Below are 17056 nucleotides of genomic sequence, written 5' to 3'. Positions count from 1 at the left end.
TAATTCGCATATTTGAGATTACCCCCATGAACCATTAAGATTGAGTCTTAGGAACGTGAAGATCCAATCATTAGATCAAAAGTTATTTATGGTGGTCCGTTTCTTATTTTGCACACTGTACATTGAACAATCTAATTATTGAATGGGATTCAGAGTGATCCTTAATTCCTACACCTCGCACTTTCTACGTCATTTAAAAAGAGCCTATAATATTTCTTAAAGAAACGAATTACATAATGGCAACATTTTTGCTATGTTTAGAATGCATTTAGCAGCTGGCAGTTGGCAGACGAGAACGAGTTTCGAGATTTTTAATGAGCATAAATTGCTCTTATAAGCTTAGTTTAAAAATACACTGCTTAGAATATGTTAATACTATCAGCTCATCAAGCTCTCACCAGGAGTTTTCGAATTTTTGCTTGTTTTACTCATGATAAGCAATACCGGTATGCATAATTGGCAATGCACATTTAAACTCCCCAATTATTTTTAGCCAACAGCGTAATGTATTTTTGACACAACTCTCCTCATTACCCTGTGATAGTGTCATATAACTTATTTTGAAATTGTGCCATCATGTTAGCAAGAGCATCGTTTTATCCAACACTTCTGTATAATGTTGTCATGGAAAAACTATCATCTCGTATGTGGTACGATCGGATTGATGAAAACGTCATCTTAGGAGCTTTACCTTTTCGTTCTATTACTGAAAAAGTAAGTTAATCAGTAATTTATAGATTACTTATTGTTTTGTTTTGTTTTTTTCGCATAAATAGTTAAACTAATATTTTAAATTAACTTTTGCACTTTAATTATATGGTCAAATTCTTATTCGTTCATATTTGGCTATAGTATCATNATCACGAGGTACCTTTTGATAGATGAAGGTTGACATAGTCTAAGATTAATTCCCCACCTACGGACGTGATAAGAAATTGTCAATATTGATGGATGAATCCACATTAAACAGTTAATTTGCTTAAAAAAATATACTGCTCAAAAAAAAAAAAAAAAAAAAAAAAAAAAAAAAAAAAAAAAANAAAAAAAAAAAATCCGGTGAAGTAAATAAAGTCTCCCAGTTAATAAATAATAATGAGCGGAATGCTAGAAAAAAAATAATAATAGCGAAAAGCTATAAAAAAAACGATGGGAAAAAATGGCAAAAAGCTGTAAAAAAAATTTAATAAATAAGAGCGAAATGCTTGGAAGAAAAAAAAATATAAAGAGCGAAAATTGAAGTTAATAAATAAACAGCATTAATCAACTAGTGGTAATTGTTCATCGAATTCTATCACAGATAAAATTCTGGAAGGGGAGTAATGTGGCGTAACTACCACTACAAATATTAAAAACCAAATCAATAGTATATAAGACTTGTTAACTTGAATCCATCAGGAGGTACCTTTTGATAGATGAAGGTTGACATAGTCGATAATTAATTCCCCACAAAACTAATATTTTAAATTAACTTTGGCACTTTAATTCTATGGTCAAATTCTTATTCGTTCATATTTGGCTATAGTATCATATAGTTTTTTTTCTTTTAAAAATTGTTAGGAAAATGTTATAAATTAACTTTTACACTTTCATTCTATGAAGTATGAACCATGCTATGAAAAACCTTGAATGTAATATGATCGTACTGATGAAAATGTCATTTCGAGGGCATAGCCTTTTCGGTTTTAATCACTAAGACTTCATGTTTATTTTAATAGGTCATTTGCAGGATATTTCTCTATCGTGATCTGTCGCGCCAACTACAATCGCCAAGGTGCCAAATAGATTTTGAACTTGCGAATTTAAAAAAAAAAAAAAAAAAGCATACAGGCTATGAGTTATCCCTTTCGAATTGGCCCCTTTCTCAAGGATGAGATTTTTCCCCTTTTTAGCGGATTTCCGCTTTTTTTACTTTTGTGTCTCGAATATCCGCCTTTTTTTATCAAAAACTCCGATNAAACTTGCGAATTTTAAAAAAAAAAAGCATACAGGCTACGAGTCCCTTTCTTTGGCCCCTTTCTCAAGGATGAGATTTTTCCCCTTTTTAGCGGATTTCCGCTTTTTTTATTTTTGTGTCTCGAATATCCGCCTTTTTATCAAAAACTCCGATTATCTAAAAGTTTAACTTTTTTTAAATAATTATTTTGCTTTTTCAAAAAATTTAGCTGTTGAATTATTATATTTATTTCTGATTTTCAAAGATAAACAGAAAATTCAACCTACATATCTGTCAATCCTTCCAAATTTTAGCTATTTTCGCCACTTTTACGCGCAGAAGATACAATTTTCCTCATTTTTACCCGCCCGCCAGATAGTTCGTATTTTCATAATTCAAACGTCGCTGCTTCAAACAAGCTTTTTAAAAGTCTCAAACCCGGTATTTGCTAACATTTCGATTCTTATTCACGCAATTTGAATATACTACAATATAATTCTTATTTGCGAGATTTAAAAATCCAATATCACTATATGTATTTATGCGTTTTAAAAAACATTTGTAATGATTCATATTCACACAAGTTTAAAATCAATTATCGCAATTCTTGTAAGAAGTAGGGTTTTTTTTAAATTAGTTACTATAAATGTGACTGTTTTTCTATCAACAATTATTAGTATATGTAGGCATATTCAAAATTTACATTCTGTGCTTGCAAAGAAGAATGTGACAAAGGCAGGTAAAGAAAGAAAAAATAGGATTTGTGAAAAGATGTTTGATGATGGGCTAACGACTAAATTAATCACCAATCTGTTTCCCCTCATTCACAAGCTGCATTACAAGAAATTTGACCTTGTTAAAGGATTTTCTGCATGTTTTGAAAACCTAAAGCGTTTGCAGCAAATTAAGCAACAAAAAAAAGATTTTGCAAACAAAAAGTTTATTAACTCAGCATTGAAATTGAAGAAATAATAATGCTGCTGTTATTTATGATGTAAAGTGCGAAATTCTTATCATATGAAAAATAATTATCTAAACAGTTGCTGATTATCATGTAATTTTTTCCAACTAAAATAAAAATTTTTGTTGTTTGTTATCTTAAATTGTCAAGAATTTATTATTAAGCAATTGCACACGGGTAAAATTTACTCACATGGAAATTCAGCTTTTTTGCCTTTTGGCCAATCTCATCCCTGCTTTCTGTGATGTTTTTTTTAGTTTCTCGTGGGCTACCGCCCGGAAGTTTCCAAGACTTGGCACTAATTCTGCCACAGATCATGATATGGAAATCTCCGCAGTAATTTTATAGATAATTTTTCTATACATTTTCTGCATTAATCTGTTTTATCTTCTTTATTGGCACTACAGCCCAGGGTGGGCCTTAGCCTGCCACACAATGTTTCTCCATACAGCTCTGTCCTCCAACCTTAATCTTCCAGTTGGAGATCCTTAAAGCTTTTAAATTATCCAAGATATCATAAATCCACCTTTTCTCATGCCTGTCTCTCGATCTATTGCTCAAGGGATTCCAATGCAGGATCTTTGCCACTCGGCTGTCAGGTGATCTCTCAATGTGACCAAACCATGAAACGTATTCACCAATAATTATTAGTTAGCTGTATTAGGTCACTTTTTTATGGATCTTTTTAATACATAATTCTAAAAAAATCTTATATTAAGTCTTTTTTTATTAGCTACATGAAGTGCTGTTACTGGTAAATTTACTTATTTTCATGTATTTTTATTTTATTCAGTACAATTATTAGTAATTATTAAAAATTAACTTGAGAATGTTTTGAAGCTAAAACAACTCTCATTTACTTTGATAGAGGAGTTAAAATTTGACTTTAACTAAATTAAAATTAAGTTTTAAAAATTATCTTGAATAAGGTTGTTAATTCCTTAAGTAAATTAAATTTGATTAATTTCGTGTTCTGTTGTACTAGTAGAATATAAAATGTTTTTGATTGGTACTTTTCAGTGAGCAGGGCACAAGCGAAGAGTTGCAAAAATATAAACTTCCACCAACTTTTCTATTTTGTTTATTTTTTTAACACATAAAAATAAAAAAAATTAATAAAATTTTAATAAAGAGGTTTCTTAGGTCTGGCTAACCGAAAAGTACTCTTAAATTATTTGACTTCATGAAAAATGATTTTTATTTTATTTACTCACTCATTTATTTTAGCTGGTAGAAGAAGAGAATGTAAGAGGTGTAGTATCAATGAATGAAGATTTTGAACTCCAAAGATGGGTGACCACAGAAGAGGTTAATTAGTTTACTATTTTTAATTCTTATTAATTATTATTTTTTTAAATTTCTTTTAAGAAAAAATAATTTTATTTGTAAGAAAAAAACTATAAATGCTTTTTTTAATCTACTCACAATATAAATAAGAGTTATTGAAAAACGTTTTATAAAATAATTTACAATTATCAAAATATAAACAAAGAATGAAAGGCTGCAATTGTGTAGAATGTTTTTGGTTTGACCAGTGTTCGGCATTTTTCATTCTGCATTAAATTTTGTATACAATGTGTGCTAAAACAATTTACAATTTCTTTATAAAACCAATTATGGTGCAATGTAATTATTAATGTCATTATTAAAATACTATAAATTACTTTCAGTTTTAACGTGTAGTATTTAATATGCAGTATGCTTTCGATATCTCAAAGCTTGTTATGTTAAAAAAATATTTTTCCCCATGGCATTATATATCAACCGAATATTAATTTTAATTCTTACGTCAAAGAGCTTCTTCTCAAAACCTTGTTATGTTATTAAAAAAGCGATTTGAATTTCGTGTGTAGTAAAATTGTTAAAAAAACATTAAGGATTTTTTTAACTGTAAAAATCTGTAGCAATAACTGTCAAATGACGAAATACTGTATGGATTAACGATGATATTGGCACGAACCAGGAGTGTCAAAGAGTGATTTCTTGAATTCAAGATTCGAACATTGAGTGCCTTAATAATACTGAGATTTTTTTTTAAAAAATCAGTAGAAAAATCTTTATAATATTCAAAACCAAAATTTTTTACCTCCCCCCCCCAAAAAAAAAAAAAAAATTCTTTCTACGCGAATTCTATAACGTTCATTGATAATGTAGCCGTGATTCTGCCACGGATATATTTCGTATATAAAAAATATAGCCAAAATTATTGAAACCACTGGTTTTTCTTGAAACATGGTACTCTTAAAACCTGTAGATCAATATTATTTGTTATTTTATTACTATTCAGTTTTTATTACAGGTAATAAGTATCCCTAGCAACAACCTTGTCCCTAGTTTGGTTCAATATGGCTCCTATATGAACGTGCATGGAGGGACTAATTTTGGCCCCAGAAGCAGAATATTTTCAAATGTTCTGCAACAGGACTTATTAATTTATACAAATGTTCTGCAAGCATTTCACAGCGAAAAAAAGTCAGTTTTACGTTAAAATACTATATTTTCATTTATTAAAATACAGGATCATACACAGATACTCTACATTATTTTTTAAACCAAGGCAAACATTCTTGATTTACTACTTTTTCAATCACTTTTGAAGTGTAAAAATTTTGTTAATGACGATGAATTATTGATAAATTATTATTGCAGGAAAACACTGTCACTTATTCAAGATACAAATTGTTCTGCAGGACTTCGTTTGTTCTGCGACGTACGTCACAATTTTAGGCACTTTCTGCTTCTGGGATTTTGGCAGGGACAGGTCTAGAAATTTTTCCTGTGGGGGGGGGGTCATAGTCTCAGATTCCTCCCCCACAATTAATTTTTTTATTAAAAACATTTTTTAATATTTTTTTTGAAAAAAGAAAAACTGTGGTTTTTAATGCTACTTCTCATTTATTTTTTTCATAATGAACAATAGAACAATATATAAAAAATTCTTTCAATAATAAATGTAATGCGTTTTTTAGAAACTTCGGCAAATCTGTCAATGATTTTTTCAACATCCAAATCAATTTCTTTTTAAATGTTTATTAATGCCAGATTTTAGTTACGAGTTTCGCAAGTCTTCACTTTCATCTTCACCTTTATACAGTCTTTGGTTAAACCTGTTGAAGAGTGCTTCAACATTACAATAAAACTGCGACGAACTTTGTTTTAATCTCCTGGACTATGATTCATGAAACAGTGAAGAACATAATTAGATGGAAAAAATATTTATTTTTCCTCCCTGTCTAGGTTTATATGCCCCCTTAAATAATGTTTAAAATATTTTATTATTTCTTTTGTAAACTATTAAAAAAATTATTATTTTAATTTTATTTTTTCAATTTGGGGAAGGGGTCATGAGCCCTATGACCCCCCCCCCCCCCNCCCCCCCCCCGCGCTGGATCCGCCACTGAATATTGGGATGCCTAGATTTTTTAATTTTGGTCTTATAGTGGGCCAATATAAGGCTTATATTGGCTGTATATTGTATATAAAATATCGAGTGAATCGGACAATTCTATGTAGGGCCAATATTGGTAAATAACGGGCCTTTGAACCTTTACTGAGCCAAGTTTCATGANGCATTCTATAAATCAATTTCAAAATTTCTCGTATTTTGGAAAAAGCTTCGAATTACGCCATTTAAAATAAAATCCGTTTCAATTTCCTCCCTGGATCTTAACTTAATCTTCCTGGATCTTTCATTATTTTCAACATCTACCTCGTTATCTAACTTCCCTAATTAACAGTATTGTTCAGAGCCTTTTCGAACAATAGAACACAACCACGGAACCCCTTTCAGAACACATTTCTCTGCAACCACGTGTTTACCGTAGGTAAGGTTTCTTCATGTAAGACGTTCAAATTTTTTATGTGATAATGTAAGATGGACAAATACCTGTAAAGGCAAAATCTTTTATGCCGATGCACCAAAAATATTCAATGCTTTAAAAAATAGACGACGTTAAAAATGTATTATAATTAAAGAAATGATTTTTTTTTCAAGAGTTTTTGTGTTTTTAGAAATCTCACTTAATTTTTTGAAATCTCACCCTGTTTTTGAGAAACGGTGAGAAATTCTCACCCATTTTTTTCTATAATGAAAACACTGATTATATATAAAATATCGAGTGAATCGGACAATTCTATGTAGGGCCAATATTGGTAAATAACGGACCTTTGAACCTTTACTGAGCCAAGTTTCATGAATGTTGGTCAAATGAGTGCTCAAGTTATTTTGCTACTAAGGATATGAGTAGTTAATTATTACCAATCAAAATATTGATTTTAATTCTTTTTTGCCAGAATTTAGACAGATTTTTTAGATTAAGTAAAACTTAAGCAGTCTCCAATATTTGTCTGATTTCAACTTATAAATGCTATTTTTGATTCTCAGTATTTGTTTTTATTACTTATATGCAAGGGAGTAGAATATGTTTGATTACACGAGCAAAGTTTTAAGCAGCCATGGGGAAGTTTTTGGTCTAAAAAATTTCCTATAAATTTTTATTGTTTAATTTTGCTGCTTTACAAACTTTTTCCTTGTTAAGAAAACATATCAATTTGTGTATTTATTAGTTTGAATTCCTTAAGTTTATGTGAGAGGGACCTTTAAGTTTAATTTGCTAAGTTATTACCAATTCAATATATATTGACTTTTATTATTTTAAACATATATTCTCATTTATTCAAGAATTGTGCTAATTTAAATGAATTTTCTTCTGATATAAACTTTACTTTCCAAAAATATTTGATCTGTGGAGGGGATGAAATATTTTATCCCCTCCACAGAGGATCAAAATTGTGATGGCATGTCTTCGGATCATCCTCCAGGATGTTTCCCAGACCATCGCCAATAACCCATTGTGCAGCTCTAGTGCGACGTAAATTAACAACAACAACCAAAAATATTTTGAAATAATTTACGAGAAAATATGTCACTAAAAAAACTAACATTTTAAGGAAATTCTGATCTAAAGAAAATTGAGGATTCTGTTTTATTCACATGAAACTGAAAAATGAACTTGAGTACAGAGGGCTTCAAAATACCTTTGTGTAATTGCATGCTTTTTGAGGAAATGTAAAGTTTAAATGGGAATAAATGAAAATTGATTTTACATTTAATGAATAAGATGTTTTTTTTATAAGATGTTTGCTTTTTTATTTTTATTTCAATTTTATAAAAAATTAACAAATTGCAATAAATCACAATTTTTCAAATTTTTAATTAATAATTTTTTAATATTTGCCTCAGAAAAATTCAGGTTTTTTTACAGTAATTGTAAAAACAAAAAGAGTTTAATATTAAAATAATTTAAGAACATAATTGGTTGATCACTTGTAATTTTATATGTATGTTTATAATTATTTCACACTTAAAATAACTAATGCTTACACCAAAATTTTGGATTTTTGACAATTGTCAGAAAGGTTTTTTTCACAACTGGATAATAAAATCATTAATTGTCAAATTTCCCTGTCCAGAACACTCAAAAGTGAATGCCTTATTGTACAGATAGATAAATTATTGTTCTTCTATATATTTAATTCTTTATTTATTAAACCTTTGATATGCTTTTTTATTTAAAAAAAATGAATGTGTGCGAAAGGCAAATTAAGGATAGTGTACAATTTTTAAATATAATAGTTTATTTCTAAAAAACAAGGAAAAAGTTTTATTATTTCAATTTTTTAATGTTCATCCATGTGGTCACAGTTACGTAAGATTGTACACTAAATCTATACTCAAGATATACAAGTATACCTGTATTAAGATAAATAACGTGAATAAATAAAGGGAAGAGAAGGAGACATTGTGTCTTTTTCACAGAATTAATTCTTTATAAATTAAGTTAGGATAGTTTTTAAACATCCTGAAACCTGTTTTATTTCACTTGTCTGGTTTTATTCTATATCTTTTATTTTATAACTAAATTAATATACTGAACCAAAATTTAAAAAGATGCATATTAATTATCATATTAGTATGATTTTTAGATATTGAAAAAGTTCTTATTAAGAATAAAAAGTTTAAGTAAAAAAATTTCTAGTCCATTTAATTAAATTGAATTTGTATAATCCTTAAATAATTTAGATTTCTGTTAACATTAAAATATTTTAATTCAGGAATGGAAGAAGAAAGGAGTTAGATTTCTTCAACTTTGTACCCAAGATATATTTCATGCTCCCAGCCAAGAAAAACTGGCACGTGGAGTTCAATTCATATTTGAATTTGTACGTGAAGGAAGTAGTGTTTATGTTCATTGTAAAGCTGGAAGAACGAGGAGTGCAACTCTAGTTGGTTGTTACTTAATGAAGGTATAATTTATGCTTACTTTTGTGTAATTATAAGTGTAATTTTTATCTGATCGCTATTAGTTAACATTTAGTTGAAATTTCAATGATTAACATTTAGATTTCTTCAAAGAATCTTTCGTTCTTTGAAATAACCCTTTTTATTTACTGTATGCCTCTGAAAAGCTCATTCAAGTTTAAGCCATAAGTTTTTTTTTTGTTTGAATTACCTCAAAATACAAAATGATTCGATTAATAAGATACGCTGTCTCAACTTCCTTTTTGTACTACCCAGCCATCATGGTTATTGTGGCTTTTTTAATTTATCAAAACATTAATTACCTAAAAGATTTTTAATAAAATATTCTTTCACTATTGTCATTTTTATTTGTTATTTTTAAAAATTTTATTTTCAACTATTTTTTTTTTAAACATAATTTTGAATTGGTCCTTTTGCTAGATTTGGTGATCTAGCGCCAATGCTCAACCAACGGAAAAGCATTTGTTGTCGATATTTGCTCTAAATTTTTAGAAATTAACTAAAGAAGCTGGTTAACTGATCTGATTATAAGTTGACCTTCCCACTTTAATTTTTAATTATTATCATCCTATATTTCAAAATATAAGTAAAATCCTAGCATCCTGTTAGCCAGGGAAGTCATGTATATTAAGGTTTTGAAATTTTGTGGACCAGAGGTGCAATGTGCGTTACGACTCTTGAATTTTGTGTTCCATGGTGTGATTGCGGTAATGTGGTTAGCATTGGACATAAGCTGTCTTTACTTCCCAGGCAAACTGGTATCCTTAGATCTGAAGCTGGGCGGACTTCGAGCCAAAAAGTTGGCGGGTATGCAAATAGTTAGTTAATAACTTCAAATTTTTTTTAAAAATTTTAACTTTTTAGCATATTTGTTGATTATCCAACTTAATTTAGGAGTTAATGTCATTCATTTAAAATAGTTTAGTGAAGTATAATTCTAATTACAAATGGTACAAAATCGATATGGTAATTATTTATTATAATAAATTTAATTTAATAAAATATCTAAATCATTTCCTTAGACTTTTATTTTTTAGCATCCCTGGTAGTCATCTAATAAAACTAAAAAGTTAATGTCTTACAATTAATTAAGTTTAATATAACATAGTTCTTAAGTAAATAATTTAATATACTTTTTAAACTGAAAAAAAAATGTATGTTTTAGCGCCACAATTGGACTCCTAAAGAAGCTGTGGAGTTAATGCGATCTCGTCGCCCGCACATCTTGCTAGGAAGAAAACAATTGGATGCTTTGGATATTTATCACAAAAATAATGTTGAGAAGAAAAGAGAATCCCTCTGATTCTGAGAATGAAAAGGAGAAGTTAAACTTTATGTTAAATGTGAATCATTCTAACAATATTTATATTTAAAAAAAAAAAAAAACTATATTTATAATATATTTAAGAGATTTTGTTTCATATCATTAGGGGAATTTATCTACATGTTTATTTGTCTTTTATTAATTTTGTAATGATTTCATGTTATTTATTTTAAAAAAATCAACTCTTTTATCTCAGGTAAAGAAATATATTTAAGTAAAGATTTTCTTTTTTACTTAAATTTATTTATTAATTTTTTTTCCTTAAGTGAAAGAATCAAAACATACTACAATTGAAATGTGCTATCCATAAAATCTTCCAATTTTAAGAATTTGTGATAAATTATAGTTATAATATTTGCTATAAATCAACTCTTATACAATTAAACATAAATAAAATTAAAAATTTTATTCTATGCTTTACCCTTTAGATTCAATTATATTTTATCAATAATTAATGTAATGGAGAAATAAGAAATTAACTAAAGTTTAAAATTAAAGTAGAAGAAATTTGCATTATTTTTCTGAACCTTTCCTTACAATTTTTATTTGCTCTTGATTTGTATAAGCGTAAATTGTTTAAAAAAAATAATTGCTTAATATATTTAAAATTCTTTTACTTTTTTAAAATTTTTATCAAACGTCATAAAATTTTTGCACGTCTGAAATTTTTGTTGTCGCTCCTTAAATGCATTAAAATTATCTAAGAGTTTTCTATTTAATGAAATTTTTTAATTCCAGTGAGTAACTACCATTACTTTTAGTTACTTAGGGTTAACATTATTTAAAAATAAGACAAATGACTTAATACTGTATGCATTTATATAATTTTTAAAATATTCCAATACATTTTGTTTCTTGTTAACTTTTTAAAAGATTTTACATCTCACTCTATTAGCCGTTATATATTTATATTTTTTAAATGTATTATTTAAATTCAGTGGCTCAGCCAAGCAAGAAGGTTTGACATTGTCCCTTTAAGCATAATGACTCTCAGAAAAAATATTCTGAACCTCTTCTGTTAACTGATAAGTAGAGCCCGGATTTTGATGACCTAAAAAGTCTCAACTAATGCCCTTAAAAAGTGCAAAAAATGCCCTTAAAAAGGGCAAAAAATGCCCTTAAAAATCCAAACATTGCGCAAAAAATTCCTTAAATAAAGTAAAAATATTGAATTAAAAAAATGTTTTGCTCTTTAAAATTATTATGAGTCATTTAAAAAATATAAAGCAATGCAATACTTGTTCTACGTTCATTAAAGTTTGAAAAATTTGTTTTATATCCTAAAATAACAAAAAAAGGAAAATATATTGACACCAAAATATTTTTATTTTGTATAGAAACTTTAATGGATATAACAACTTCCATCTCATAATATTACTAAATATCAGAATTACATAGGTTTATTAAATGTTTTTTGATAATTTGAAATGTAAACGAGCGTCTCTTGTCTGAAAGTAAATTTTCATTCTTGCAGAAGCTTCTTTAAACATCTACTGATGTTTTAAGTGCGTACTTGAAAAAGACGGTCTCACTTACTGACAATTTTTCGTCAATTTGAAAAGATTTTGCTTCACCTGTTAATATTCTATAGATTTTCTTCATTGTTTGGAAGCCAGTCTAATAATGAAAATTGATGAAAAATAATAAAAATTGGAAAAAATTAACAAAAAACTTTAAAAATGCATTAAAATGCAAAATACCCCCCAAAATTTAAAGAAAAATGCCCTATAAATCTAAAAAAATGCTCTATAAGACAAAAAATGTCCAAAAATGCAAATGTCATCAAAATCTGGGCCTTACTGATAAGTTAGAAGACAAAATTTAAAAAATATCTTTTTTTTATGTTGCAAATCAAGCAGCTTAAAGACCATCCAGATAAGTATATTAGACAAATTATTAAATAATTTTAAATTCCTTTTAGAAATTAATTTAAATTAATCTCTTAATTGTAATTATTTAATGTAATTTTAAAATTTTCATATGATTAATTTATAAGATGTAAAAAATACATAGGTTTTGAGATCTCTTTCGGGTAAATCTTTTTGCTTAAAAACTATTTTATAATTTATTACTAATCTATGTTAAATACTATTTTTGGTCTGTATGATTATGACCATATAGTGGCCTAAAAGATATAAACTGGATATTAGCAGAAAAACTTTCTATAAGAGATTTTAGAATTATATTAGGCCATTGGCATAATTATCTCATTTAAAAGTAAAATTTTTACTTCCAATAATAGAATCTCTTCTATCTAATGCATCTTTAAGCAAATAGTTCTATTTAAAAATAAAAAAATTCCATCTTTGAAAAAATTTTATTACATCATTTTATTACATCAATAATCATAAAAATTTTTTCAATGACTGTTAAACACTGTTTGTAAAAAACTAATTTTTTTATTATTCACTATAGTTATTTTTTATTTACTAGTCTTTAAATTTATATTATATTTTCAAAAAACATTTTTTTGCATACTTTGTAATATAAAGAATTCTATTTTTTATGTATAATTATTTTTTGACATTGATGAAATAATAGCCATTGTGAATTTATAACAACAGATAGTGAGAGCTTATTTGAATATATTTATTTTGTTTAAAAATGAAATAAAACTTTTAACTTGTGAGTATTAAATACATTTTATTTGTTTTATGTCTATTCTTGTTATAAGTGTGATTTTTATTTTCTTAATTTTACTAAATGTCAGAAAGTGATATTGAATTTATAATTTAAAACCATCTTTTTTGAGCCAATTGAGAAATCAAAATACAGATAATTAACATAGCCGTGCTAAATCTCTTAATGTGTGTATGATTCTTTAAATATGTCCAATTTATTGGAATGATGCATAACAATTCTTCGTAGTATATTTAGCAATTTAGTTCAGAATTAAATAAATTTTTAAAACATAAAGGCTGTTAAAAATCTAAATTTTTGATAATTAAAGAAAAAAATTTAAACAACTGAAAGGTTTTGCTTGATTACTTTTTATAATCATTATTGTTTGGTAATATCACATAAGTTAGGTGCAGCATTATTTTTGTTAAATTAAATTCTCATTTTGAGACTTAAGTTTGAAGAAAAAAAAAATTAAGTAAACAACAAAAATAGTAAAACTTTAATATCTTTAAATAGTTAGTCAGCTCTGAAGTTTTAAAATACTGATTTAATGCCTGAAACTTAGCATTATTATTTCAAATTAAATTGAGGTAAACATTCAATTTTCAAATTACTATTCCTTTTCATCTTTATATGACATATGCTAACATTTTCTTTTTTTAAATCCAAATTAAAAATGAAGTTCTTACAAAATTGGTGATAAGAGTTTTAGTGTCCCTACCTTTACATGCTTTCCAAGTTTCATAAAAGTGTAAATTTTTTAAAACATTATTTTTTTTTAATTGCTTTATTTTTTTTAAAAAAAAGTAGTTTTTATTTTTTAAAAGATTTTTAACATTCTGTAATTTTCATTATCCATTAAACGTTTATTTTAATGGTATTTAGGTTGAAAGACGCCTGTAATTCAGAATTTGAAATATTTGGGATGAATATTACTGGTTATGTCTATATTGTGAATTTTTTTAATGTTATAACATTTTACCAAGGTGTTCCACTTGTTTTATTAGTTTGTATTATTATTAAATATTTATAATAACCAAAGTTATTACATTAACTTATATGCATGAAACCAGCCTTTTTAAAATGTAAATTAATAAATATTTCATAATTCGAAAACCAAAAATTTAAACTTGTAGTTTAAATTCTTTTTATATCTTTATATCAAGTGTTTTATATCAACATATTGTAAAATCCTTATGTTTTCCATTTAGGAAATTTTGTTCGCACAGTTCTAAATTTTTCGAGAAAAAAAAAACTTTCATTTTGCTTCCTTTATAGTTTTTTACTGGTTTATAACTATTAAAATGTTATGGGAATAAGTTAAAAAATTAATATCTATGAATCAACTCAAATATGAGCTATGCTTAGGAATCTAATTTAAATCTGGAGCTTATGTATTTACATACTTTTTTCTTTATCAATAGCTTAGGTACATATTTCAAGAGCTATAGCTACTAGTTAAAATAAAATGTCTCATTAAAATTTAATAGTTAACATTAATAAGTATTCTATTGCCTAAATTTTATTTGCAAGCTAACTCCAAGTTTTTCTCAATAAAAAGTGTTTTTAACTTGTTAAAACAGTTGAAAGTAATATATGAAATTGTCTTTAGCAAGTCATAAAAATCATCCTAAGATTTTTCTTAGAAATTTTTTAGTTTTACTCTTATACTATATGTTCCAATATGGTTTTAAAATATATTCATACCAGATGTTTGCTCTAAGCTATACACAAGATCATGAAATGTTGTACAATTGTTTTGAAATTCATGCACATAATTTTTTAAACTATTATGTTAAAAATATAATGTTATTATGAAAACTCAAAGCATTTGAGAAAGTGAATTATTTTGCTACTTTTAAATATTTGCTTATTGCATTTTAGTCAGATCTTTAGTAAAAATGTTGCACATTGTTTAAGTTCAAAAAAAATTTTATCTTTCGACTGTCTAAATTTGCTGTTACTGGCTATTATAATTCATAAATTTACTAATTTTAATATACTTGTATCAAACTTAGTTTAATTGTTTGATAGATTATAAAAATGGTAATTGGCTAATTCTATATTCAAAAAGATCTAAATTTTAGGTTGAAGTTAGTCTTTTTAGTGAAATCTCAACTTATTTAATTGGCTGTAGAGAAATGAGTGTAATTGTATAACAAATTTAAATTAATTAGGTATTAAAATTATAACTTTTAAATTAATTCTATTTTATGATTTTGAATATTTTTCTCTACAACATAATTTCTAAAAAAAAATTGCTTGCTTATTTTCATTTGAAAAAGTTCCATGTACAACTATCTTATATCTTGTAACTCAAAAAATTGTTTTTTAATAATTAGGGAGCTTGCGCGTACTGTAGAAATTTATGATATTTTTTTTGTGGATTTATCAGAAAGCATATATTGTTGCTTAACTATTGGGCTTCCATTGTATATTTTTTTTAAAGTAATTTTCATAAAAGTACTTTTATTAGAAGGCAGAAGTTCAGAATAAATGCCACACTTATATCCCCTTATTCATAAATTATAAAACCATTAAAATACTTTCTCTACATTTAATATAAAATAAACTCAATGCTTTATAATTCTATAGATATTTCCTAGTAAAAAGTTATGAAATTTTTAAATATTATAAATACATTTTTAAGTAGCATTACTTCATCTTGAATAAAAATTTGAAATATCTTGAAAAAATAGTATATCGTCATTTCACCTCTGGATGCTGGTCTACTCCTCAAAATGTTGATCTGCAACTATTCAGATCATTGTTTAACCACTTCCCTGATACTTGGGTATGAATATATTGCAAATATTTATTATCCCGAGAAAACTCTGGCACAGCAGACTTAGTCGGTACGTTTTGTTTTATGTTTTCACTTGACTGGAAGCAAAAAAAATCTGCTGTAATTGGAAGTTTGGCAAGTTTTGTTTGGGAGTTTGTTGTTGGATTATAGAACTGCATACATGTTTTGAGAGATTGTATATACAATGGTTGCTGATTTTATATTTAAAAAAAAAGTAACAAAATGGCATATCACTTTGTGTTGTCCCTTGTTTTAAAAACATTCACGCAAAGACTAATACAGTAGGGAACCGAATATACGGAACGATCGGGACCACCGCTATTCCAGATAACTGATTTTTCCGGTTTTCTGAATCGCTACAAAAAGCAGTTTTTTTATTGTTAAACCCAACTAAACAAAAACAAAAATACATTTTTTGTAAATAATCTTAAAAAGAAGAAAAAATGATGAAGTAATACACTAATGATTATTTCCAAAATGATGGTAAGGTAAACATCTTTCAAAAAAGAAAAAAATCCTAAAATCTTATGAGGAAAAAAACATTTTTTTAAAAAAATGGCGGGAAAATTTATCGAATTTCGTTCCGTTTTTTTTTGTTTTTTTTTTGGTTTTCTGATTTCCGGATAACTGATTCTGTACTGTATTTAAATTTTTTCATTTGCAAGAGATAACTTTGGATAGTAAAGTGATGGTAAATTAAATGTTTTTTACACTTAAAAAATTTTTTCAACTTGTGTATTATGTTTTAAATTCCTTGCGTTTAATAATAAAATAATGTTGATTTTTTGCATTTTTTTTCTTTCTTCAAAACAATTGGTAAGGAAGGCGGTTAATATTCATTTGTATTCTTTTTATATATATAAAGCAACAAGAAGGATAAAATCATCCTTACTCTTTTGAAAAATTTGAACAGTTTACCCACTTCTTATAATTATGGATTTTACAGCCTGAGGTGTCTTTACCAACTTTTCATTTTGCTTCTGTGCCAAGACATAGTTTCTATCCTCTTCTAATTTAGTTAACTTGAATATAATTATTGGAAGCTTTTAAACCTTGAGTTAGGCCCACCCAGCCACTTTAAATTTTTG

The 17056-nt window shown here is 26.8% G+C and overlaps 1 protein-coding gene across 1 annotated transcript; it reads left to right on the top strand.

The window, feature by feature from the left end:
• Positions 1 to 255: 255 nt before the first annotated feature.
• On the top strand, positions 256 to 11126 carry LOC107453168 (protein tyrosine phosphatase, mitochondrial 1). The gene is made up of 4 exons (XM_016069875.4): positions 256 to 714; positions 4122 to 4202; positions 9009 to 9200; positions 10382 to 11126. Exons 1-4 carry the CDS (start codon positions 577 to 579, stop codon positions 10517 to 10519), a joined length of 549 nt encoding a protein of 182 aa, XP_015925361.1. The 5' UTR covers positions 256 to 576; the 3' UTR covers positions 10520 to 11126.
• The last annotated feature ends 5930 nt before the right edge of the window (positions 11127 to 17056 follow it).

The sequence above is a fragment of the Parasteatoda tepidariorum genome, chromosome 5 (assembly GCF_043381705.1).
Source record: "Parasteatoda tepidariorum isolate YZ-2023 chromosome 5, CAS_Ptep_4.0, whole genome shotgun sequence".
Taxonomy (NCBI): Eukaryota; Metazoa; Arthropoda; class Arachnida; order Araneae; family Theridiidae; genus Parasteatoda; species Parasteatoda tepidariorum.
This window is presented reverse-complemented; position numbering and strand designations above follow the sequence as displayed.

Bases quoted from the DNA above. Each gene is read 5' to 3' on its own strand.
- LOC107453168 (XM_016069875.4), top strand. From the start codon at position 577: ATGTTAGCAAGAGCATCGTTTTATCCAACACTTCTGTATAATGTTGTC. The intron at 715-4,121 runs GTAAGTTAATCA...CATTTATTTTAG, and splicing joins TTCGTTCTATTACTGAAAAA to CTGGTAGAAGAAGAGAATGT. The intron at 4,203-9,008 runs GTTAATTAGTTT...ATTTTAATTCAG, and splicing joins GATGGGTGACCACAGAAGAG to GAATGGAAGAAGAAAGGAGT.